The sequence below is a fragment of the Thamnophis elegans genome, chromosome 8 (assembly GCF_009769535.1).
Source record: "Thamnophis elegans isolate rThaEle1 chromosome 8, rThaEle1.pri, whole genome shotgun sequence".
In the NCBI taxonomy this organism is placed as follows: Eukaryota; Metazoa; Chordata; class Lepidosauria; order Squamata; family Colubridae; genus Thamnophis; species Thamnophis elegans.
In genome coordinates, this window is record NC_045548.1 from 18,170,461 (window position 1) to 18,197,898 (window position 27,438).

The 27,438-nt window shown below is 39.9% G+C and overlaps 1 protein-coding gene across 1 annotated transcript; it reads right to left on the reverse strand.

Annotated features, from left to right (window-relative positions):
- Positions 1 to 13,881: 13,881 nt before the first annotated feature.
- TIMM21 (translocase of inner mitochondrial membrane 21) lies at positions 13,882 to 19,769 on the reverse strand. The gene is made up of 6 exons (XM_032222214.1): positions 19,404 to 19,769; positions 16,622 to 16,684; positions 16,427 to 16,524; positions 15,694 to 15,767; positions 14,451 to 14,556; positions 13,882 to 14,054 (listed from the first exon to the last, which is right to left on the reverse strand). Exons 1-6 carry the CDS (start codon positions 19,696 to 19,698, stop codon positions 13,962 to 13,964), a joined length of 729 nt encoding a protein of 242 aa, XP_032078105.1. The 5' UTR covers positions 19,699 to 19,769; the 3' UTR covers positions 13,882 to 13,961.
- Between the last annotated feature and the right edge of the window lie 7,669 nt (positions 19,770 to 27,438).

Here is a 27,438-nt window from a genome sequence, read left to right on the forward strand (position 1 = left end):
GATTCCATCTTATTTGTGTTGCCATCAAGAAGTTTGGAAAGTCTGTTGTAAGTTACCCTGGGTATGGATTTCAGTTATCTGCTTAAACATACTGTGTTGTTAGAGTTCTTATATTTATGTAACTCATGATATGTAAGATGTTCCTATAAGATTTGCATGCCTTGTAGAATTCAGTACCTGAAAGCAAATACCTAATTTCTAGCACCTGTTCATGCTCCCTTGGTAAAATATTATAATTATATTACAAAAATATTGACACTTATCCTAGGCCCATTTCCCATTTCCATGTTGACTCAGTTTAGCCCACATCCCTGAATTACTTTTCTCAATGGCTTCATGTATGTGTTAAAGAGCATGGGCAACAAAATGGATTCCTGAAGGATTCCATGGATTCCTGGAGGACACACTATGTCACCCAACCACAATGAGACAGAAGAATACTTCCGAAGACCATGTTTTGGAAGTAGCCTTCCTAGTATGAGTGGAATCACCATTTTACAGTATCCCCATAACTAAGCATTGCCGCTCTATGTAAGAGGTAACCATGGTTGATAGTATCAAAAGATTCTGGGAGATCAATGAGGACCAAAAGAGTCATATTCTCCCCATCCTACCCAGCTACAGGTTATCCCATGGGGTGACCAAGATGAGTTCTCTTCTATAATATCCCTAAAACTGAATTAACATGGATCTAGAAAATCATACAATAGAGCCTTGAGTTTATCATTAGAATAGATTATAATTAACTAAATATAAATTATATTAGGCTTTGAAAATGACAAATGATTATATGTGTTCTTCTAAAGGCTGGTAAAATTGTTTTGAAATAACAGTTGGAAGGAATCTTGGAGGTCTTCTAGTCTAATCCCCTGCTCAAGCAAAAGATCCTATACCATTTCAGACAAATGGTTGTCTAATCTGTCCTTAAAAGTCTCCAGTAATGGAACACCACAACTTTTAAAGGCAAGCCGTTCCACTGTTTAATAGTTCTCACTGTCAGGAAATTTCTCCTTACTTCTAGGTTGGTTCTCTCCTTGATTAGAACATTGCTGTGATGTCACCCTAGTCCTCCTTTTTATTAAACTAGATATACCCAATTCCTGCACCGTTCTTCATGTGTTTTAGCCACCAGTTGCCTAATCATCTTGTTGCTCTTCTCTGCACTCTATATAGAGCAGTGATGGCGAACCTATGACACGCGTGTCAGTCGGGTGACACGCACATGCTCCCCAAACTTGTTTCAGCGGCAGCTCTCAGCCTGGGCGGCAGCGTCACACAGGCTGTGGAAGGAGGAGGAGGAGGAGGAGGAGGAGGAGGAGGGAACCAACCAAAGAGAGGCTTTTACCGGGTCTGCGCCCCACATCCAGGATCGTCCTTGCGCCTCAAGCCGCGTTTCTTCCTGCAAAGCCCTTCGGGCAACCCGAGAGTTCCGCTTGACGCCAGAAGGGCTTTGCAGGAAGAAACGCGGCTTGAGGCGCCAGGACGGTCCTGGCTGTGGGGCGCAGACTCGGTAAAAGCCTCTCTGGTTGGTTCCCTCCTCCTCCTCCTCCTCCCCCTCCTTCCACAGCCTGCGTGACGCTGCCGCCCAGGCTGAGAGCTGCCGCTGCCGCTGCTGCACAACTGAGGGAGGGAGAGGGAAAGCAGAGGTAGCCTCAAATTCCACCATTGGGACAGGGGAAAGGGCTTGTCCCTCAAGAGTGGGGGGGGATAGAGGTGGGAAGAAGGGGCCCGGCCTGTCCCCAGCGCCCCCCACAGACGGATTACGGATCGAACGCTTCTCTCTCTGCAGCCTTTTTCTGCAAGTCCCAGCTACTCAGCGGGGCGTCATCATTTCCGGGGGGTTGCAGTTTTCCAGCTCAGATATCAGGATCCGCCGGGATTAAGTGGGAGAAAACGCCGCTGGCCGAGCGGAACAAACACATGCAAAGGTTAATCTTATTTTACGAAAACACAACTTCCAAAAGTCGATCGTGGCCTCCGTCAAGAAGCTCTTCCCCCACCCCCCACCCATTCTGGGGTCTTGGTGTCCCTCGGCTAAGATCCACCCCGGAAAGCAGAATGGGGGCAGCCCTCCTGTAATTCTGGCTGGGTTAAAGAGCAGGGATGGAGGAGCCCTATCACACCTTCATTCAAAGGGTGGGGAGGGGGAGGCCCGATAAAGTCCCTCCCTTGGGGTGTCTGAAGTCCCAGCTGAAGCAGCTGAAGGAAAAAGGATAAGCATCCGTCACTGCCCAATGGCGCTTGGGGTAACCCCGCTGGGCAGAGCCAGTCGAGGCTCATCCTGCAAATGAGGGTTTCCTTTGGGGAGGGCCAGGTGGTTTCAAGCACCCCAAACAGCCACCCTCTCTCTCTCCTTCCCCCTTCCTTTGCTCCTGGGGCTGCAGAACTTTCCATGGGCTCAACAGTAATTGAGTAAAATTCTAAGCCACTGCAGTAGCTGCTTTTTGGTTTTATTTTTTTTAATATTTATCAGTCTCTCTTTTAGTTGAAGAGTTGAAGTCCACAAGGCTTAAAGCTGTCAGGTTTGAAGACCCCTGGGGTTTTTTTCCTAAAGGGTTAGGGGTGCAAGGTTCTTGTAACTTGACAGCTTTAAGACTTGCACGCTTCAATGCCAGAGTTTCTGAGCCAACATTTTTGTTGCTAAGCAGGACCGTTGGTAAGTGATACTGATAATAATATCAAGGGCAACATACGAAATCGACTGATGAACAAAGAAGTTACTAAGCAGCTATGTTAAATAATTTGTTTTTGGTTTATTAAATACAATTATATTGCAATTATATATTTTTGTAGTTTAAACTATAAATTGCGCAAAATTATGTTTTTGTCGAAGTGACACACAACGCAAGTTATGCTCGATTTTTTGCCGATTTTTGACACACCACGCCAAAAAGGTTGCCCATCACTGCGTTAATGACTTCATAGGAGGAAAAAACATTTTTCTGCTCAAGAAGCATCTTTCCCTTTTTGGAGTATGTATGAGATACTTTAGTAGTATCTATCAGACTTATTTTCCCCACAACTACAACTTCTGAAGTGGGTTGGGCTGAAAGATAGGGGCTGGTCCAAAGTTACCCAGGCGCCTTTCATGGCTAAGCAGGCATTTGAAATCCAGGTCTCTTGCTTTCTAGCCTGGTGCCTTAACTACTAGAGTTCAAACTGGCTCTCATATTTCCTGTCAGAACGGAATAAATCAGGGTTGTCAAATTCCTGATTTCATTGAGGGCTGCATCAGGATTGTGTTTGACCTCAGAGAGCTAGAAGGGTGTGTGGCGGGTGGGGCATGGCGGGGTGTGTGTGGTGGGCCTGACATACAAACTGCTAGTGAAAATCCGAGCTCCATTTTTGCTGGAGGGTTGCAGAAGGCCGTCATGGCTGAAAACTGGGTACAGGGGACTGTGCATGCCCCCCCCCCAAGCTCCATTTTCACTAGTAGAGGCACCGCGGGCCAGTCCTTTGCTGTTTCCAGGCCAGCCCCGCGGGTCAGATCTAAACACCCCACAGGCTGAATCCAGTCTGTGGGCCTTGAGTTTGACACCCCTGGAATAAATGGTTAAACCTTAATGTAAATTCTGCGATTGCTTTCTTTTATACCAGTTCGTTTTTCTTATCTACAGCTATAAAAACAATTTGCTGCTGTCTGTACACCTTGACAACAGCTTCACAATTCTGGCTGTCTCTTTTCTACAATTTATCCATCTGCCACCACAATTTCCCAGCTTGATTTTACTTTATTTACTGCCACCTGGGCGTTATGTCTTTTTTTGTGCAAATACAATGAAAACCAAAGATGGTGAGAGATGCAGACTTGTGGGGAGGGAAGTAGTGGTTCTTCATCTGAAAGAAGAAAAAGAGAAATTGTGAAATAAGAGTAATCCGAAATGAATGCATCTCTGCTCGTTTTCATACCGTATATACTCGAGTATAGGCCGACCCGAATATAAGCCGAGGCACCTAATTTTACCACAAAAAACTGGAAAAGTTATTGACTCGAGTATAAGCCTAGGGTGGGAAATGCAGCAGCTACCGGTAAATTTCAAAAATAAAAATAGATACCAATAATGTTTTTGAATATTTATTTCAAAGAAAAACAGTAAACTAGCGGTGTATTCAATGAAATACTTCACTCACCTCATGATGCTGATGTCCCGCTGTGATGATAATGTCCCGTGCAGCCGCGGGAGCGATGTCCCGCCTCCTATGACACACGGCACAGTGATTCCTATCATTGGATCACTGTACCAGAGGAGGTGGGACATCGCTATGTGGCTGCTTGCCATAACAAGGAGGATGTGCGACATCGTTGCAGAGCGGCAGGAGGGGGAGGAAGGGGAATCGTAAGACAGCCCTGCATTACATTAGAACGTGAGGAGGGGGGATGGTGCGGTGCGCGCTGCGCGGCAAACTGACACAGAGGGAGGGGAAACTCACAGGGGCACTGGGCCATTCACTGTCACCCAGCGGCATGGCCCCGCCCCTTTTTCTCCATTTCGGGCAAATTTTTCACTGACTCGAGTATAAGCCGAGGCGGCTTTTTTCAGCCCAAAAAGTGGGCTGAAAAACTAGGCTTATACTCGAGTATATACAGTATATTCCCCAACCACCTCTAAGCATATCCATATTTTATACCGAGGCACATTTTCTAAAAAAAACAAAAAAAACGTGACAGAGACAAAACTGCGTAGGACTGACAGGAATAGCAGTTCTCAGTCTGGAAGAACTTGGTTTATTCTGGGGCAGTGTTTCCCAGCCCTGACTAGTTTAAGAAGTGTGAACTTCAACTTCTAAAATTCCCCAGCCAACAACTATTCCTCAACTCACAACTATTCATTTAGTGACTGAAGTTACAATGGCACTGAAAAAGTGACTGTTTTTCAAATTTTATGACTGTTGCACAATGCCCAGGGACACATGATCAAAATTTGGATGCTTGGCAACTGACAGTTGCTGTGTCCTGATGTTACATGATCAACTTTGGTGACCTGACAAGCAAAGTCAATGAGGAAGCCAGAAGTCAGATTCACTTAACAATCATGTGACTATCTTTTAACAATTGCAGGGATTCACTTAACAGCTGTGGCAAGGAAGGTTGTAAAATGAAGCAAAACTTAACTGTCTTGATTAGCAACATAAATTATGGGTGCAATTGTGGTCACAAGTCAAGGACTGCTGTCAAAAAAGTCAAGCTGTTGTCCACAGCTGCATGACTGAAACCACAACTGTTTACCATGCATTGCATGAATGCACATAACAAAGGGCGTGCCTCCAATCATGTTATTGCATATATCATCCTTACATTTCACTGACATACCATGGACATTGGGACATATTTAGAGGAAAAAACTGGATAATTTCAAAGACAAGATGGTAGAACTGATACACTCTTCCATTTGAAAAGTGCAGGGTTATTTAGCAGTGACTGAAATACTGTTTCATTTTTTACAATGCACAATATTTACATTTTATTTTTCCTAGTTTTTATGCATAATTATTTTATTTTTGCTGTGGGGGAGGCTTTTGTTTTGCCCAGATCATACTGGAAGTTGGGGAATTCAAACTCCCCAAAGTCTTAGGCCAGGGGTGTTAAACTTGATTTCATTGAGGCCACATCAGGGTTGTGTTTGACCTTAGGGGAGTGGGGGTGGCCAGAGTGGGCATGGTCTGCTCGATGTCACTTCGGAGGCGCCTGTGATAGCCCAGGCAAAATCAGGCTCCCGAGTACCATTTTCGCTGGCAGAGGGTTGCAGGAGACCATCGCAGCCGGAAATGGAGTTTGGGAGCTGGCAGAGGCACTGTGAGCTGGTCCTTTGCTGTTTCCAGGACGGCCCCAAGGGCCAGATCTAAGCACCTCACAGGTCAGATCCGGTCCACGGGCCTTGAGTTTGACACCCTGCATTAGGCAGTAGAGACAATGATAACAAGTGATGGGAAATGCTGTTTATCCTTGGAGGGATACAGATTGGTTCCTTACAAGGGACTGCAAGGAGGTAATGATATTAGTTGTTAGCTGTTGCTAATGCTGATTTTCCCAGAGGACTTCATCAACCTTAATGTTTGCTGCTTCCATTAATTTTTAAATACTTTCCAGTTAAATGGGATGTTGTGTAAACACCTGTATTGCTTTATATTGTGTTGGAACAGGTGTGCATTAAAATACATAAATGATTATTTCCTCATTAACTTACAGAATGTATTTGATTAACATAACCGGGCTGAGGCTCCTGGGGATTTTTTTCAATCTGAAATTTAAAAAACCCCAACCAAATATTTCCTCATATTGTTAAATATTTATATTGCTTTTTCATTGTAATATCAGTTATAATTAAAATAGACTTTAATTTTAAATGCAACTCTGAGGATTGTAATTTTGTCCTGTTACATTTAACTTGGTATATTAATTTGGCTCACCCACTTAAGAGTTTCAAAACTAATGTCATCCTATTCTAAGATCCAGTTGAAGGAGGTTCTATCGCATAGTTTCTTAGCCTTTGCAATTTTAAGCTCTGTGGACTTCCACTCTCAGGGGAATTCTGGGAGTTGAAGTCCACACAGCTTAAAAATTGCTGAAGTTGAAAAACATGTTCTATTATATACAAAGAGGTACAGGCCTATAATGCATGAATGTAATTTTTCCCAATCCACGTTCTCTAGCCATTAAACCAGAGGTGGGTTCCTACCAGTTCGCACCTATTCGGTAGAACTGGTTCATCAAATCTACCGAACCGGTTAGAAGAGGTTCCACCAGTGGACCCGGAAAGCAGGCCACACCTACAGAAGAGGTTCCAAATTTTTTTGAAACCCACCACTGGTCCTTGGATATGATTATTCTACACTATCATGCTCATATTTATAAAACTCAGTTCCTCTGTGAAAGTAAGAATGACTACTGCGTTTGTGGTGCAATCAGAACATTGCGTGTGTTGAAGTTGTTTTAACGCAAACCAAAGATGCCTTTTAAAAAACAAGTTTACATCCTATTCTTATGCATGCCAGTGCTGTGTGTGAGGTCATTTAAGGTGGTTCTGACAAGTGTCGTCGGCATCTTCATATCCGTTCACATGGGCGGCAAGCCACTCCCATCCGGTCACATGGGTGGAAAGCCACTCCCACAAAGGAGGCCACACCCACAGAGTAGGTTCGAACAATTTTTGAAACCCACCACTGCATTAAACTGACTCCTGTTATGCCTACTCATCCTAATATTAGGACTATTTGATTTATACCCAATCTTTCCTTGCAACTGTTGGAAGAAATAGCCATCTGGATACAATTCAAAGTGGGGAAAAAGGCACAGGAAACATGGAGACTGCTTGGAAAGATGGTTTAATGATGGACAGGATCACATGACTTGAGCTCCTGAACAGAAAAGGGCAGAGATGCTGAGAGTCCCTGGGTTTTATGCCCTCTCTTGGGCCCTACCTTAAAAGCTTCCTATTCCTGTTCAAGAAATGTATCCCATTGGCTGTCAGACTCCCAGGAGGCGGGGGTCTTAGCTAACTCTGTAGGCTGTCCTGAGACCCAAGCTTGTTTGACCCTTGCTGATGTAATCTTCCCAGGTGCCATGTGGTGAGTTTCTGTTTGCTAGATGGGTCCTCCTGAAAGAGGTACGTAGATCTTTGTTATGTAGAATGGCTCACACCTTAATGGCCCATTCACAAAGGTGGGGGCTAAGTTTCTGCTTTTCTGAGATTCTACTTCTCTTTTATGGGAAATATTGTGCCTTTTTAGTATATCCTTAAAATATTTCATTTTTCTAGGAGAAGGTTGGGTTTTAACTGCCAACACAACCAAGATCAAAACAGCTAAACAAATGTAGATATTAAATTAAAATCTAATTTATATGCCTCCTGTCCTGTCCAATTGAGCTAACTGTTCTTAGCATTTAGAAAGGCCTCAAAATACTTTGAAAAAAGATTTATTAATTTATTTATTGCTATATTAATTTTAGCTTTATACTCGGTTGTAACCATTGGAAAACTTTGGAACACAATAACAATCACATATACATAGATCACATAAATACAAGTTGTCAACTCTAGTTTGTCTTCAAGAGTGTATGAATGCTCCCCCAAATCATTAAAAGGTTCAAGTAATTGCAGTTTGGCTGAATACTGGTGATGCAGGGATACCTGAAGAATCTGTGTCTAACTAGCCAACTTAAAGACTGATGATTGTGTCAAAACACACTTCTTCATAATAGGTTTGTTTGAACAATAAATAAAATTAACCAAGGTAGTATCCTCGAAGAGTTGTTATGATGAATTCCCATATGTACCGTAAGTGTCTCCAGGCGAAGTGTTGAAATTCGTCCTAAATGAAAGACCAAAAGTGTATGATGGACTTTCCATACTAGGAGATCTGACAGTCCATCAGCATGCCCTTCTTGTAAAAAGTAAGGTGCTATAAAATTGTGGTAGAAACAGTGAAATATGTTTTCGTGCTGAAATGGCTTCTATCAATCAAATGGGCGAGTGGAGACAGGCTAGGCCATGCTTTTTGTTACTACTAAGATTTATTTTATTTCTTTTTCTCTCCAGTGTTCTGGCAGCTATCATGAATCTTGAGAGAATCTGGCCTAGATTACAATGAGGACAAAATGAACGGATGCCGAAGGTGCAGCTAAGTGCAACTTGTATTGATGGGAAAGCTGCAGATTTGGATGCAGTTCAATTGCAGTTGTAATTGAATGTTTCCAACCATTTATTTTATTTGACATCCCTGCCAATCAATTAAGATTTGGACGGTGTGCAATGAATCAGACAATATAACAAAATTCAGAAATGCAGTGGATTTATTGATTGAAAAACTCGATTTCATTGAAGAGCACATCAAGGTTGTCCCTGACCTCAGGGGTGCAAATTGGGCAAGGCAGGGGGCATGGCCAGCATGACATCACTCATCTCGGGGACGCCTGTGGTGTCCTGAGCACTCTGCCAGCGAAAACAGGTTTCTGGGCCGTTTTCAGCTGCTACGGCCTCCTGAATCCCTCTGCCAGCAAAAATGGGGTTTTGGGACTCCCGCTGCATGCAGTTTAACAACTGTGTTACCAACATCTGCAGTGATTCACTAAACAACTTTGGCAAGGAAGATCATAAAGGCAAAGGTTCCCCTCCCACATATGTGCTAGTCATTCCTAACTCTAGGGGGCAGTGCTCATCTCTGTTTCAAAGCCCAAGAGCCAGCGCTGTCTGAAGACATCTCCGTGGTCATGTGGCTGGCATGACTAAATGCTGAAGGTGCACAGAAAGCTGTTACCTTCCCACCAAAGGTGGTTCCTATTTTTTCTACTTCCTTTCGAACTGCTAGGTTGGTAGAAGCTGGGACAATAATGGGAGCTCACTCCATTACATGGCACTAGGGATTCGAACTGCCGACATTTGTGAACGACAAGCTCAGTGTCTTAGTCACTGCTCCATTTATGATCTTCTAAGGAAGATCATACAATAGGGCAAAGCTCACTTAACAACTATCTTTGCTTGGCAATGGAGATTTTGGGCTCAACTATGGCCATAAGTCGAGGACTACCAGTATATGACCTCCTTGTCTCCATGTACAATACAGGAAACTGTAATCCCTTTGTTCAGTGACTGCTCAAAATTATGGCTGCACTGAAGAAGTGGATATCCAAATTGTCCTCACAGTTCCAGCCGTTGTTAGTATGACGTTAGTCATATAAAATTGATATGGTTGCTTTGGGTGTCCAGATCATGATTATACTGTCTCAGAGGACTATATCACGTTATTTTCATTTTCATCCCACAAACAAAGCCAATGGGGAAACCAACAGAGAACGTTGCAAGTCCAATAAATTGTTCTTGCCACATTTTCTCCCTAGGAATCTACTCCAGTGTGTGAGATCCCAGGGATAATTTTTGGCCTTTGATCTAGCTTTGTTAATCTAGCTTTGAATCTGGAAGTATATTACAATCATTGAAATTAAAGAGCTTTGTATGTGAAGCCTTTCATATGTATTTTCAAATATCTGCTTTCTCGCAAGTACAGAACAATCACAGTAGCTAGCATATAGGTTTTGAATTTGGGTTTACCTTCTAAAGAAATATATAAGAAAATCAAAATATACCAAAGCTGCGATCCTTGAAAAAAGTTATTACTCAAGCCAGAATTCTCAAAAGCATGAAAATATGCAATTTTGCAAAGCATTAGCCTGAAGAAATAAGCTTTAAGTGTCCCCAACCACACATAGTAATCTAGATCAGAATCGTGGAATGTTTTTTTAAAATAACTTTTCAAATGATTTGCTTTTTACTGGATGCTATCTAGATCCACACTCTGCGAGATGGGCAGCTCTATAAATTTGATAGACAAATCCTATCTTTAAATCCTATCTTTACTCTAGCTGAGTGTAAAAATACATTGGTAAGCCAGTATTTCATGAAATCAAGCGATTTCCATCCCTTGACCCACAACACTATCACAACAAATGTAAACATGAAAAGCTGCTTCTTCTTATTCTGGCAGAATACTTTATGAGCAGGAATTTGATAGAAAAATGCCCCCCACCCACCCCCAGTGTTATTTAGGTAGACTTAATGTTAGATAAGTAAAGGTTGTTTACTTGGATAGAAACAAACTGATCTGAGATTCATCCACATTGCCACTTTAAGTAAATTATGTTCCTTCTATTCACTAATCCAAAGCAAACTTAATCCAGCGCTAACCCACAAAGAAGCATTTATTCATGGTTCTGGACATAGCAAATTATAGTACAATGCTGAATAGCACCTCTCACTGCACTTCCACATGAAGGCTGTGCCACTCACACATTTGTCTCAGTTCTGTTGAAATGTTAAAACTGTTCTCTCTTTCCAAAAGCTGAACTGATTTTTCCTTTTGGTTTACCTATGGTGCAAGAGGAATTGCCCTAGAAATGGGTTTCAGCTGGAAACCCCAGACCTGGGCAAAGTTGGGGGAGATCTATTTCCTTTCAGAAGAAACGCTTGTATCACCTCTCCTCCTGACTCCAGAGTTTCTTTTGTCTGCAGAAGAATGCTTGCGTGACAGCTTCACATCTCCTCCATAGTTGAGTATCCTTTTTCTCTGAAAAGCTGGCACTAGCCAGAGCATAGAATGAGTGCCAGATTGGAAGATGGGGAGAGACCTGGTCCATAGAATCGCCATGAGTTGGGCACAACTGAATAGATATATCATTGTCTCTGACAATAGCTGAGCTGCAATCAAACCCTTCAACTATGAATTGCCAGAAATAAAAGTGTTCAGAGATCACTTTGGAAAGATAAGGAAATAGAAATGGTGGTTAACATCACAATGCCTTTTGGCAGTCCCATTGATGAAAAAATTTAGTGGAACTGAAAATTTCATCTCTTCAATGCTAAGTAAATACCATGTCTTCTAAGATATTTTTTTTATGTTTATTAGTCAATGGATTTGTTCAATGGATACAAATGCATTAGTCACTTTAAAATGTGTACATGTTATTTGATGCTTGTTACTCTTCCAATTAACATTTTTGAGAGTTGTGCAGTCTTTTTAAATAAAACACAGCTGCTGCTTTTTAAAAATACAGAAACGTATGTGTGTATGCACATGTGTGAGAGAAATGGATGCCAATAAAGTAGAACTAATTAATTCTATTGTGATGTGTTTCTTGGCAACCAATTTAGTAATGAAATCATATCCTGCAATTATATTACATCATATATTAGTAGAATTAGGAACACATGCTGAAGTGGCAGGTTTTCTCACTTTATGAGTGAATAAAACTACATTAACTCCAATCCTTTGAAATGGTGTTTTGTTTTTATAGCTTGGCATTATGTTTCAGTTCAAAATGGGTTCCATTTTGCTATACAGATGTAAACAAGGAAATAAAAATCCCAAAACAATGCCAGGACAGCATATTTTATAAAGCTTTATATGAAACAAAATGCTGGGAGTTTTAAGGAAGCAGTCTTTAGTGTGCGCCTCTTTCTGAAATTTTTCTCCTTATCCAAAAGCATCACTGACTTTTTTTTCCAATCTGGGTGGTTTTGCAAGAGGCAAGGAAAGAAAAGGTGTGCAAGAAACAAAAAACCTTGACTAACACAAAAGAAGCCTGCAGCTTAGGAGAAAGACTGTTTCTGCAAACATATCTAGTCTCTACTAGACAGGTTTCCACTGTTCCATGTGCTGCTCTGTCCACAACAGCTAGTCCAGGCAATCTATAAACACATTTTCAGCTTACTTGTTTATGATCTCCTTTGTGGCTGGTTACATTTTAGGATTAAGAGTTATTGTTCTCAAAGTGGTCAGTGGGCAAAATTACATTCTGAATCGGTATTTGATTTTGCAGAGCACTCCATTTTTTAAAAATGTTTTTCCTACAGTTATGTAGACTACCTGAAAATTAGAAACTTATTGTATATCTCAAATTGGGCGTATCACAGATTTCAGCATGTGGAATTATATTCTTTATTCCTGTCCATGAAGTCAATAGGCATCCTGAAGCTTTAAAAATTGCTGAGACTTGACACTGCTCAACTGTGTTTTGTTGAATTGTGTTAAATTGTCTTTCCAACTAGCAAGCTGCCTTGAGACTTTGGGGTGTGGGGGAGGGGAGGAGGGAATGGGACACAGGGCTTTTAAATGTGATCAGATTTTGTGATGTGATGTGATTTTGCAAACAAAATCAGAAAAAAATATGTCAGGTGCTAAATTTCTAATTATCTAATGTGAAAGTACAAGCCTTTGTTCCCTTCTCCCTCCTCCCATATTTTTCAAGCATTTAAACATTTTCTAAATTTTGAACAATGCAATGACTGAGGCATACATTAACTGCGTAAGGAAGATCTACATGTAAATAAACTATGGAAAAGGATGTTAAAGAAATTAATTGGTACAATTTCCCTTAAAACCACCAGATGGCAACATTCTTTACCTTCAATGAAGCCAAGTAAGTATACTAAATACCATATAGATTTGATTACTGCTAAAGCAATAATCTTTCTAGGAGATTATAATCTAATAACCAAGATTAGATTATTTCCAATCTAATCTTGGAAGAATTTAGAATATGAGAGACTTTGTTACAACTTAACAGAAAGTTGGAATGACTATAACGGAACAGCAGGATGCTATTCTGTTAGTGCTACCTAAATACCAACATGACTGACCCAAGAGAAAATCCTTCACCCAAAGCTGGTTTTATGCTATCATTATAGTTAGTAATCATCACTGTCATGTTAAATAGGGTAAATGCTGTTGTCTAGATAGATATTGACCTGTTGTATGATAGCTTATTTGAGAGGATCATACATATTCCTGACAAAGATTCAACAAATGAAAGACCATGGCCAAAGATGCAAATGAAGATGGTGCCATTTCACTATTGGCTGCTTTTCTGGAATATGCAACAAAAAAATTAATAGTATGCTAATTTCAATCTAACTCCTCCCAAGAAACAAAATCAAACCAGAAATTATTCAGTAGATATTCTATTATAAAGTATTTTGCTACTTAATATTCTAAATTAATGTTTGAGGGGAAAATACATTATCATCTTCATTTGCACACAAACTATTAAAAAGAACACTATTTTATACATTTTAGATCTTATTTATTATAACTTTGATATGAAATCCAAGTTTAGACAGAAATATTCATTTCAAAAATTTAGAAGTTTATGGAGGTTTGCTTACTGGATTGCATATATATATAAACTAATTCACTTATTTACAATATTTGATGAATCACACATTTGCTGCAGTGAGGACCTCCTGCCAATTATGTATAAAAATAACATAATTATTTGTATTTCTATTACTTTTATAATTCTGTATTTCCAATATTTATGCCAACTTCATTATATATAGTTCCACTGGTTCCACTGACAGTCTGTAAGGATGCAGTGTGCCTTATTACCTTTTTCATATTTATTATTCTGCAGTTCGTTGCATATTATCAATAAGTATCCCAGCAATGGAAGACTTTTTTCAATCATTCCGCTATCTATTGTCTTCAACAATTATCATTCTTCTCGGGTAGCTATCAATATCCACAAATATATAACGATATTCATATTTTCCACTTTCAGGATTCTGTTAAAAAAGAAGAAGGGTAATTTCTGTTAAAATAGAAGAAAGAGAAGATGTGAGAAATTTAAGTATTAAATCAGAGATGTGGAAATAAATTTGACCTAAAGGCTGAATCCTTACATGTCATAAAGGTCAGATTATCTGAGTTTGGGATTTCAGGGGCTGAAAGGCTAAAATCCTGGTCGCTCATAGTGCTTTTATAAAAAAAGAAATAGTTCTCACATTCCCTGTCTTCTCCTTTAAGGTAAATGTACTCTAACACATGATGCTGTCATGTCCCTGCTTATATGGTATGCAACTCTGAGGAAGAGCTTGAGGTTGCCACTTACACTTCTACAAGCTGGAGGCTTTCCATGTCAGGATTAAATTACGGTCTATATTTTATTGGAGTTTTTGTACCTCTTTGACTTCAAGATGAACAGTTCCTTGTTTTCCTTTTTCAGATCCCTCAATGTAGAATTTTAGACGCATGTATTTCAATCCATCTTTTACAAACTCGATATGGCTGATGAAAAGCACAAAAGAAATATTTTTCCAACTTAAGAAATCAATTCTTCAAACTGGATAAAAATTTGAATACGGCATTTTTTTTGGTCTTAATTTAAAGAAACTGACAAATAGATCTGCCAGGCAATCTTCCGTGTCTTCACATTGAAAATGTCATTCATTGCCCTTCAGCTATACTATAACACATGTTTGATTCCACTGTTGGAATGTCGTAAACCTGGAGCTGTCTTTCAATGTGAACAAGTTTAAGATTTAAGATATCTAGAAAATTGCTTACCTAGTCATTATATAAATCCTAAATACATAACTTACATTCTAAAGTACTTAAGGCAAAAATTGCATTATTGAAAACAATAGGCTTAAAGAGAAAAAATGAGTCTTTACATTGGGTCTTTATTGATTAGCCCTTGGGCCATACCAAAGTGCAAAGTTCCAGAAACAAATTATTACTAAAATTTGATAAAATAAATTTAAAATGACATTTGATAAAATACAGTTAAAAATGGAATTGGAATAAAATACGATTTAAAGAGAAAGAAAAACAAAACCAGATTTCTACACTGAAAAAAGGAAACAAAATATGATTTTTCAGTTCCAAAATGGTTTCCTGCAAGATTCTAATAGTAGTAGTAATAATATATAGAAATGAAGTTATTTCATTGTAGTATGCCCTTTCTCTTCTAGTCAATGTTAAAATTCACTTAAAAACTGCATTATTAATTTAACAACTCAAGTGATTCACTTAACAAATGTGGCAAGTAAAAGTCGTAAAATGGGGCAAAACTCACTTAACAAATTTCTCACTTAGCAACATAAATTTTGGGCTCAATTGTGGTCTTAAGTTGAAGACTATCTATACCATAACAATATAAGACATATATCAGCATCAGTTGACATGGACAATAATTAATACAAAACAAATGCTCGTATACTTGCTAAGAAATTATCTTAAGAAATTATTTGTTATTAATTACTATTGCATTCGTTAGGAGTAAATTTAGGTTAGGCTAAATTACTACTTTTCAAGTGAAATACAAAAAAAATCAAGTGAACTGAATAATGTAAAAACAAGATCAAAGTCAGTAACAAGAAAATAACATTTAAGAGAAATATTAAGGGTTCCATTAATAGATACCTGACCAACTGTCTTCTCCCACGGCGTGTAGCTTCACCATAGCCTTTTATGGGTTCACCAAAAATTCCTATTACCTAGTTACAAGAAAACAACATGTTTAGTGATCCACTTTCTATCCAGGACTAATGAGTAGTTTCATCAGAATAACTACTAATGCTATATAATCTCCCCTCAGACATAATTTTTATCTTTTTGCTATACTGATTTCAAAATTTTAGTAAAATGAGGACATGCTTCTTTGGGGAAAGAGCTTTATGTGCTTTTCAGCTGGCCTAACATTACCTGCCATTGCAATTACATAATTTCTGTGGTCTTCCCTCTGTAATTTTTTAAATATAAAATTTGGGTTTCCTTGCATTTGATGTTGAATGATTTAATTAGCCATGTTGGAATTTATGAAGAATATTGAAAATGTCAATTCATGAAAAAAAGAACAGTGGAAAAGTTGGCACAGATAATTCTTTCTACAACCTGTGGCTCATTTTAGATAGATTATGTATAACTGATATGTTGTGAAAATGCTATGATGTAATGTTTCTGGTATGGCAGAAGAAGAATGGCCAATCCTACTTTCAGATATTGAGAATGAGTTCTCTTTAAGAAAACTATATTTCACGTGATAATGAGCAAACCAAGTTTCATTGATTCTGAGGATCAGTTAAAAGTTTTTTTTTTTAATTAAGAGCAGTTTTTTCTATAATCAACATCTTTTTCATTGAAATTTGGAACTAACCTCAGGGTGAGCTCTGCATTTCTCCAAGGCGTCTCCATAGATTTTACTGGGACTGGAAGAAGAGAATAATTCCTTAAAAATCACATAGAATAACCCACCTGAAGGAGAATAAAATCAGATGCCAATGAATCAAAAAGTCTTCTAAAAAGCCATTAGCACTTGTAAACTAGAATTTTTTTTTCCTGTTTCAATCACCTGTCACACCGATCCCGATGATCACCACTATCAAGTAAGTGAAGTCTCTTCCTGCTTCTTTCACTGAAAGAGAAAAAAAGAGAAGAAATCAACAAACAAGATAGCTGTAAAGTACCAGATAAAAAAGTGCAGTGTCTAAAATTAATGCCTCTTAAAGCTTCCTCTGAGAATCATATGTTAATAGCTTTTATCTTGCGAACAGTAAGAAAAGCATTAAAACTGTTAATTCTATCACATGTATTAACATTCTACAGCTGTTTCATTCTCCGTGTCTTTAAGAATTTAATGTAGTCTTGCTATTGAACTAAGGGACAGGAAGAGCTTTCTCTTCACAAGAATGTTAAGAATATATCCGTTTCGATGGATTTTTGATCAGGAACTTTCTATGGTTGTTTAATTTTGATTTGTGGATACAGTTCTTGGTTAATTTGTTATATAGAAAGGATTTTGTTGTTCCACTAATGGGGGCAACAAAATCTTTTGGATTAGTCAAATCTTTGACTGAATCTCTGCCAATGTCTATTTTCTCCCTTTACTTTCATGACAGAGACAAGATGGAGAAGAAAACACTTATTCCAGTTAACAGTTCTAAAAACAGCAGAGGTAATCATCATTAGCATGATTCTTTACGTTTATTCTTTAAAAATTCGACACAGCTTGGCCCATGTTTTTGACTAATTGAAAAATATTCATCTGTTGTGTTTTTCACTTCATAAATACACTAAGCTAAATCTGACCATCAAAATGTTTCTTGAGCTTGTGTATTTAGAGAGATATGCTATTACAAGTCATAGAGCAGCTAAAAACAAAAAGAAAGCAATGTGACAGCAATAAAAACCAGAATAAATCCAATAAATATAAAACTGGAATAGTCAAGGTGAGATGTATTTTACAAATAGTAAAACATATATAAAGGAGAATATTTGTAGCTCAGGGTTGAAATGAAGGGTCCTTGGTTCTTTCTGAGCTGGCTTGTTTTCCTGCAAATGTTTCATTACTCAAACTAGGTAACATCATTTCTGATGTTACTAACTAGCTCTGATGATGTTACCCAATAAGTAATGAAATGTTTTCAAGAAAACAAGCAAGCTCAGAGAGCACTAAGGACCCCTCAGTAAAGTATATATATTATAAATAGTACAACAGTTAGCTTTATGCCAAGGAATACTGCTTAATTAGGAAGAAATAGTTTTTACTTCTGTTGAGAATTAATCTGTATCTCAATTCCAAGTCATTGGATCTGCATGGCCCTGGATTCCAATTGTTGCTATTTTGAATAAAAGGTTGGCAATAGGCTTGCTGTGCACAAGACAGCTGATTTGGCATTCATTACTGAGGCCTGGGTGTCAAATCTGACAATAGCCATGCTCCCAGAGGAGGAGAAGGTGGGTGGCAATTATTATCTGGGCAGCTTTGATTTTCACAGGTTCTCTTTTGCACATATTGGATGTGAGACTCTCTGGTCAATACTGGATTTGACACTGTTGTACCAAGCTTGCCTGCTGTGTAATGAGATTCTTGTCTGAACCGCCGGACTCTGATGGTAGCTTAGAAGCAGAGTTGCCGAGGTTAACAGTTCTTGGTGACTTCACTGTCCCAGATGTCATAAAGACTGCGGCAGTTCAGGAATTCATGGCTACTATGGCCACACAGACTTGACCCGTCATGAAGGCTCCATGAAATATGTTAGATCTGTTTTTTGTCCCCAGGCAATTGTAACACGATGTGGTAGTTGAGGACATTACCACCAGTTTTCATGGTCTATTTTTTTAGTTTGCTGATAATGCCCTCCCCACTAGGAAGACAAGACCTATTAGCATTCTGCCCCAAAGACCAATTTGATTGTGAACTTAGCCTTGAGTTGGGATGGGACAACAGCCTTGGGTGGCATTGCTTCCACGAAATCTCTCATTATGTGCTGAACCTGGAATGATGCTTGCTTTTTAGAGGAGCTCTGTGAGATGAAATACTGGAAGAGAAGCCTCAAGTGCCATTGGAGAATGACAAAGAATGAGGCCAATTGAACACAGGCTCGTCCCTAGCCTAAAAATGAGTTAACTTTAAATTGTCCTTTGTACTAGGATAAAACTACTATGCCTCTCCTAATTCTGTCACCATCCAAAAGCAACATCCAAGTCTGTTAAGCTGCTTTCCCATTGCTCCGATAATAAATCAGGTGTCCAAGGTGACTTGAAATAGACAGATAGTGCAGACAGTAAATTTTGTCTTCTGCCAAACATTCAACTTAGGAATGGAAACAGGTCTTATGCCTGCCAAGGTATTTTACTTTTAGCCCTCAAAGTATTGCTTACCTACTTTCCAGCCAGCATAATGGCTGAACTACAAATGCCAGCAAAATGAAGAACACTAATATTTCTATTTCTGCAAAATCTGACTGGCTGGGAGATCCCTGTCCCTTTTCCACAGTTTGCTGCAACCACATGATGCCCTCCAGAATTGCTTAAGGTTCATTTCTGCAATTATTATATTTGGCCCTGCAGGCTGAGATTGTAAGACTATATTAGGCCAAGGAGATATTTTTCAAGGAAGCAGGCAAATGTTTGCCCTTCAACTGTTGAAATCTCCAAAGTCAAAGACCATTTGTCCATAGCAAGAGACTCCCATTCCCATTTCCTAAAACGTTTGGTGGGCCGCATTTTTCCTTCATGCAGAGCAACAAAGAGAGATTCGGAAGCACGGAAAGCTGCAGCGTTTTAGAGAAAGTTTTACAGTCCTGAGTGTTTTAATCAGCGTAAGAAGCAATGTCTCTCTCCCTCCTTACCTTTTTGAGCAGCTGAGGCTGAAACGTCCCCTTTTCTACTTTGCACAGGCAGCTGAGTGCTCCTATTCTCTGATTTTTCGGATCTCAGTCCAGCCGGGAGGACCCATAGGCTTCGCTTTATGACATCATAGCCTACCTCAGGACTCAAGACATGGTCGTGACTGAGTCCTTGCCCTACTCTGGACCATGCCCAAGTGTTTAGAAATGCTGTCCTATGTCGTGCAAGTGCCTGCTTCACCGCAGATCTCAATAGCTGGTCACTACAGCAAATTCCTCGCACAAAAATGGAAAGCATTATGATTTACTAGCTGTTTCTGCCCCTCAAGACACAGCGCGCTGCCCCAGCAGTAGATAGCTAGTGTAGGAATTAAGAACTGTCTCCTTTAAGAAACTACCTCCTGGGAAATGTAGGCAAAGACTGCCTTATGGGAAATGTAGTTCCATGACATGTGATCACATCTATGTCTCTGATTGGCCACTGGGGCATTCTGCCTGTGTGCAAAGATTACAGCCGGTCAGTTTAAATGCCTGAACTGAACATTGAACTGTAAGTTTTGCTATTAAGAATGCCTGATAATAAACTTGACCTGAATGAGATTCCTAAGCGTGGAGTTAACTGCATATCCCGAGCAAGCCTACAACGCTGGAGGCAGAACAGTAAAAACATGTTATTTTGAGCTCCTCTGAAGTAAAAAGGACGTTGAAGTTGAATCCCAAATTCTGCATTTTAAATGAGAACAGCTGCCGGGATTTCCCCCACCCACTCTTGGAGCAAAGAGAAATATCCTGTTTCAGTGAGAAAGGCTGATTAACTCTCCTGAGATGAAGGACCTTGTTGTGATTAAGAAAATGTGCTAAAAGGGGGCCAAGAGTTGCATGAGAAAAACAGCCTCTACAATCTAGCTGGCTCAATCTGCTCTGAAAAGCCTGTTTTTGTTTGTGGAAGAATCCTTATAGGCTGGACTCTTGTTTCTCCTCTGGTGTACTGAGAAAGCAGATCCTGCAGAGTTAGAAAAGCATGTTTTCTCTCTCTCCCTGTTTGAAAGCAAGATCAACTTTGTTTCCGTTTAATTGAGCGCCAGGAGATGGGACCCAGGAATCGCATAATAAAGCAGATACCCCACCCCCTTCCCAACCTATCCAGTCCGATCTGCTGTTGTTAAGGTCAAACACATGTGGCTTGGAAGCAAGCAGCAGCCTAACAAAGAAAGAAAAAACTGTTTCAATAAATCAAAGCAAATTCCAAGCCTTAATCCTTAAGTTAAGGTGACCAGATTTTCAGATTGGTAAAGAGGGACACCTTTGTCGGGGTGGGGGTGGGGGGGATTAAAATTTTTCATATAACGCAAAAATAGTATTGTAATATTTTTTTATTTCAACATAACTACAAGTTACAAATATAAATTGTAACTGTTGCCAAACATCAACATTTTGATCACGTGACCATGAGGATGCTGCAATGGTCGCTAAGTGTGAAAATAGTCGCTAAGTGTGGAAAATGGTCATCAGTCACTTTTTTCAATGCCATTGTAACTTTGGTCACTATACCACATTTCTTGCCACAGTTCTTAAATGAATAACTGCAGCTGATAAGTTAGTAACATAAGTGAATCTGGTTTCCCCATTTGACTTTGTCAAAAGGTCACAAAAAGCAATGACATGACCCCAGGACACTGAAACCATCATAAATACGAATCTGTTGCCAAACATCAAAATTTTGATCGCGTGACCATGAGAATGCTGCAACGGTTGCTAAGTGTGAAAAATGGTCATCGGTCACTTTTTTTCAATGCCATTGTAACTTTGGTCACTATACCACCTTTCTTGCCACAGTTCTTAGGTGAATAACTGCAGCTGGTATTTTGTATTTTGGATAGAATCTTTTTTTAAATAGTCTAAGACAATTTAAAAAAAGAATCCACACAGAATAAATTGAAGTAAAATTATTTTTAAAAATTCTATGCACAATATATTTCAAAGTATTGTGCATAGAATTTTAAAAGATGGTTTCACTTCAATTTATTTTGGATAGATTCTTTTTTTAAATAGTCTAAGACAGTTTAAAAAAAGAATCCAGACAGAATAAAACTATTTTAAAAAATCCTATGCACAATAAATAAAATATTATTTTAAAATACATTAAAAAAATAAAAGAAAAAAACCCAGCTCACTTATCAGCAGGCACAAGTGAGCACTCCAAGTCAATCCAGACTGATGTAGATGTTAATACAAAGAACTGAGCAAATTAAAATGGTGAAATTATTAGTCCCAGGGAAATATTTTTCAAAGAAACTTTGCCACCATTTTTTCCACACAAGCCGACCTCCAATCTCCGTGCCCCTCCCCTCCGGAAAATCCAGGAAGAAACAGTCCTTACTTCTCTAGCCAAGTATTTCCTGCAGCTATATGGTACTGCATCATCTTTTCTTATAAAATGAGGTAAAAGGGCGGCGGGGTGTGTGTCCATTTTCTTGCTTTAACGTTTTAATTATATCTTCAATGAAAGTACTGAGACAGAGAGAGAGGTTAGTTAGACAAAGTGTCTTTTGTCTTGCCCCGGTTAGGATTTCTTAAGCAAATCCACTGGGCTTTCAACATGAAGCCAGAAAATCGGGACTTTTTAAAAACGCCCCGGGACACAGGACAAATTGTTAGAAATCGTGACTGTCCCGCTGAAATCGGGACATCTGGTCACCTTACCTTAAGTGGTTGTAAAAGCCTCATGGAAAAGTCCCCATGGAAGTGGAATTTGAATAAGTAAGAGGTCAGCTAACCCAGATCCAACCTCCCAAGTCCTTTGAACTTTATTGATAAGTTGTCCTGGAACGAGGGGCAATAAAGAGTCCCCAACCATCCCAACATCAAATTACTTTGTCTGTGCAAAGCCATCTGGTAGTCAAATGGCCACAAGGCAGATGCAATCCAGCTGAAGGGCCTGCAAGTTATGATCTTGCTGTTTTGTGACTATTGCTTATGAATTATTGGAAAAAGGCAAATTCCTTAGGCGGCAAAAAGCTAGCAGGGTCCAACACAGATTCTGAGTCTGGGTAAAGACCCTTAGGAATTCCAAAACTGGAGACTTTACAACCCTCAACAAGGAAAAAAACCAGTTACTCCAAACATTAGTCACAAACAGCGCCCTCTGGTGGCTTCTCTACAAACTGCAATCCAGTATTTCAAGCCAATGCATGCAACGCACCCTAGTGGTCGAAAAGTGGACTGCGCCTGCATCTACACACTCTTGCAACACACCCTAGTGTCTGACAAGTGAACTGCACCTGCATCTACACAGTCTTGCAACACACCCTAGTGGCTGACAAGTGAACTGTGCCTGCATCTACACAGTCTTGCAACGCACCCTAGTGGCTGACAAGTGAACTGCACCTGCATCTACAGTCTTGCAACGCACCCTAGTGGCTGACAAGTGGACTGTGCCTGCATCTATACAGTCTTGCAACGCATCCTAGTGGCCGACAAGTGAACTGCACCTGCATGTACAGTTTTGCAACACACCCTAGTGGCTGACAAGTGGACCGCGCCTGCATCTCCAAAGCCTTGCAATACACCCTAGTTGCCAAAAGTAAATTGAACTCAAAAATTCAAAATACATTCAAGAAATTTCCTGATCTAATCCTAGTTATAGAATCTTCTCCAGCCATGGCAGAAGGGTCAGACATGCCGAACCCAATGTCTGAACTCGACACAGACTCAGAATTGGCTGTCCAAAGCTCAGAGTTGGTTGTCCAAAGCTCAGAATTAGATGTCCAAAACTCAGAAAACGCAGAAGCACCTCAGATAGCCTATGACCTGAGGCAGCATAGAAAGCCTATGCAGATTAAGGGGTTGAACCTCTTGGAGGATTGGGTCAGGCTATATCAAAAGCATGAGAATTGCTGGAAGAAGTTGCAGCAACTCTGTAACAAACTTGAAGATGAGTTACCCCCCAAATATCTCTGTTCATTAGATGAGGACATGGATGAATGCTTCATGCAATGGACAGTTTATGAAGACCGCCTCAATGATATCCAGTTACAACTAAATGACGATGAAGAACTACAGAAGGAGATGCTGCGCCTTCAGACGTCAAACAAAGAACGTAAAAGGCAATTTCGAAGTAGCAAAGACTTTATTAAAACCAGTCTGAAGAGGGACACTGCACCGGACAAGAAGGGCGAATCCGAAGTGTCCCATTGTTCGCAGACACCATCTCAGCAGTCGTATGTGATTTCCTCTCATGTTTCTAAGAAAGTGCCCTCGTCTAGTCCCAAAGACACACCAGGAGCAAATGCCGGATCCGAAGTGTTCCATTGTTTGCATGCACCATCTCAGTGGTCACATGTAGCCTCCTCTCATGCTCCAAAGAAGACATCCTCATCTAGTTCCAAGGATACACAGGCCATATCTGAGGTGTCTCATTGTTCACATGTGCCATCTCAGCAGTCACATGCAACTTCCTCCCACATCTCCAAAGAGGCCTCATCCCTCTACCCAAAGCCAACCCGATCTTGAATGGGCATCAGTGTCTCACAGCATAGCCAAATGTCACAGGCATCTAGAGCTGAGTATCTAGAGCTGCAGAAGAACGAGTCAAAGCTGCGGTAATCATGGCAACTCTTGATGTGACAAAAAGGGTGCAAATGCAAAGGAAGAGATGGCAAAAGCTCAGGCCAGCCTCAAGTTTCTTCAGCTTGAACAGGAGGGTGTAGAAAGGACAGGACGGGCCAAGGCTCTTCAGGCGGAGGCTAATGGTGCCTCCCACAACTTTGATCCTATAAAGTTAGAAGAAGAAAACCCAGACGCACATGTCAACGCCTATGTAGATGGCCAACATGTGATACAACAGAGACAATCACCAAACCCACAAGCTAATGAGACAGGAACACAAATAGCCGCAAATAGCAACCTCAACATCGAGGCAAAGGAATTCTAGCCAATACTTCAAGGCAACTCAAACATGAATGAACAGAGTAATAAACATGATCAGCCTTCAGAGCAGCAATGAAAGCAACCTTTGCCCACAAGATGAAATTGCATAGAACCTTTCTGTAGAAAAATACCAGCTGTCCTTGGCATCATATTTTTACACCACGTGATGGGACAGATTATGGAAAGTCAGAAGTATCTTAACACTGAACTGTAAGTTTTGCTATTAAGAATGCCTGATAATAAACTTGATCTGAACGAGATTCCTAAGCGTGGAGTTAACTGCATGCCCCGAGCAACCCTACAACGTTCGAGGCAGAACACTCAGGAATCAATTCCAGCTCCCATGCGTCCTATGCAAGCAGCTGGAGGCATCATTCTGCAGTTTATTCTTAGTGCAAAGTGCCCGTAGCCGTTGAACAAACCATTGCCATGTTTTTCTTTGCAGCTTTCACTTGTTGAAAGAATTCGAGCAAAGGCGGCCACGACCTTTACAGTCCCAGATACTTACTACTCGCCGCACCATTTACGTTTTGCAAACGATTGTGGGTACCATAGTTTGCAGAAGATACGGATCTGGCTCAATGATTTGCGGAGGAAACAAATTAAGGACTTCAATTCCCAAAATGCAAGGCGGGATGTTTTCCATAGAGCCGACACACATTATAGGACAGGAGTAAAGTTCCAGCTTTCAGTTCGTGGGCTCAAATGATAAGAGGGGGAGCTTTTGGCGGAATTTGATCATTATGGTTAAGAGAAAAAAAATCCTGAGATCTGTATAGCTTGCATTATTCAAGTTCAAAATAGAGAATAGCATCAAATACTGCACATATAGGCATAGTGTTCTAACTGGGGATTATCTTTATAGTACAATTTTTTCCAAACTTGACCCCCAAAGCCTTTAAATTGTGATTCCTTATGAGTTTAAGCTGTATGGAAATTGTCATAGGTTGAAGTCCAAGGCAATTGGAAAGCCCTAAGTTAAAAAGAAATGCATCTTAGCCTACAAATGGCATTTGAAATAATTATTGCTCATATTTCTTGGACTTTTATAAGTTTAAAGTCACTAATGAGAAAAGTCACCTTTCTCCCATAAATTGTAAAGCCATTATTAGTGGTATTTCAGCATTTCATTCTACGAAAGAGAGCTTGGGTTTAACAATGTTCTTTTAAATTGCTTTAAAGATGGATTTGTTTGCTATACAAAGTACAGAACCATTTCAAAAGAAACACAGAGTTCTACTGGACTACATGAGTTGGGAAAATAACATGCCTGAACGGTTTTTACAAAGCTTTTCCTCACACATAACCTTAGTGTCATATACTTTTCATTCAAAATTCTTCCGAGCTTGACAAATCAAAAGATCAGAAAATAACGATATTGTAGTGTTAGCAGCATAATTGTCTATTAGTTCCTTTTTAGATATTGAAGATAAATATAAATGTAGTTCCCATAATTCCAAGCAGTCTTTGCTTGAAAGGGCCTTTGATGTTTGGAAAAAAGCTGTCACGTGAACCAGCTGTAGTAATGTATGCAGAGTTGTTTTAAGGGATCCATGACAGGCACCTGCACTGGGTCCAAAATAGTGCTATGATTGGTGTTTTCCCCTAGCTTTGCCATTCCCGTGGCTTTATCTTCATAGCATTATAGGGCTGTAAGGGATCTCTGATGTTTCTACTCCAACACCCCCCTCAACCCCCAGGGCAGGAGTCTTTATATCATCCTGAACAGATGGTTATCTAATCTTCTTCTCAACTTTGTCCATGAAAGAGGCTTAAGGCCTGCTTAGCTATATTAGTGCTGAAGTAGTAGCTGAGGTGGCACAGTGGTTAAATGCAGCACTGCAGGGTACTTCAGCTGACTGCAGTTCAGCTGTTCAAATCTCACCGGCTCAGGGTTGACTCAGCCTTCCATCCTTCCGAGGTGGGTAAAATAAGGACCTGAATTGTTGTTGGGGGCAATATGATGACTCTGTAAACCACTTAGAGAGGGCTGAAAGCCCTATGAAGCGGTATATAAGTCTAACTGCTATTGCTATTTCTTAACCTCAGTAACTTTTAAGATGTATGGATTTCAGCTCCCAGAACTGGTGGCTGGGGAATTCTAGGAGTTGAAGTGCACACATCTTAAAGTTGCTGATGTTAAGAAATGTGGGAATATAGGTAGTCCTCGACTTATAACAGTTCATTTAGTGACTGTTTGAAGTTACAATGGTTCTGAAAAATGTGACAGGACCATTTCTCACCCTTACCACCATTGCAGCATTCCCATGGTTACGTGATCAAAATTCACATGCTTGGCAACTGACACATATTTATGACTGTTGTAGTATCTTGGCGTCATGTGATTACCTTTTGTGACCTTCTGACTAGCAAAGTCAATGGGGAAGCCAGATTCACTTAACAACCATGTTACTAAGTTAATAGCTGCAATGATTCACTCAAGAACTGTTAAATGTTGTAAAAAGGGGTAAAATTCTGTTAACAAACCCCTCAGCAACATAAATTTTGGTCTCAACTGTGGTTGTAAGGAGTGTCTGTAGTGGTTTTTCACTTATTCCAATCAAGGACAGACTCAAGATATATAAAATCTGCTCAACTTACTCATTACTGTTAAGTCAGTGACTGAGAACAAGAAGTGGGCATCAGCACCCAGGAAGTACATTTTATACTAGTATAATTTCTGTCAGCTGAAGGACAAATTGAACATAATTTTTTAACTCAGCATTGGGGAGGAAGACCAATCAGGCTGGATCTCTAGAGAATTGGGATGAACAGAAAGCAACATTCTTGGCGGAGGACTTGGAGCACTGCTGAAGATGCTACCAGGCCAGGGCATATACATTGCATGTTTGGCGGATAGGCATAGGCAATAGGGTTAGCAAATAAATATTTGAGGAATGATGCAGAACATCACAGTACATGGAGCCCTTGACTTAGGCCCCCAAACGAGCCCAAATATTAATGTTGTTAAGTGAAACATTTATTCAGTGAGTTTCACCCTGTTTCACCTTTCCTGCCACAGTTGTTAAGTGAATCACTGCAGTTGCTAAGTTAGTAACCTGATTGTTAAGTGTATCTGGCTTCCCTGTTGTCTTTGTCAGAAGGTTGC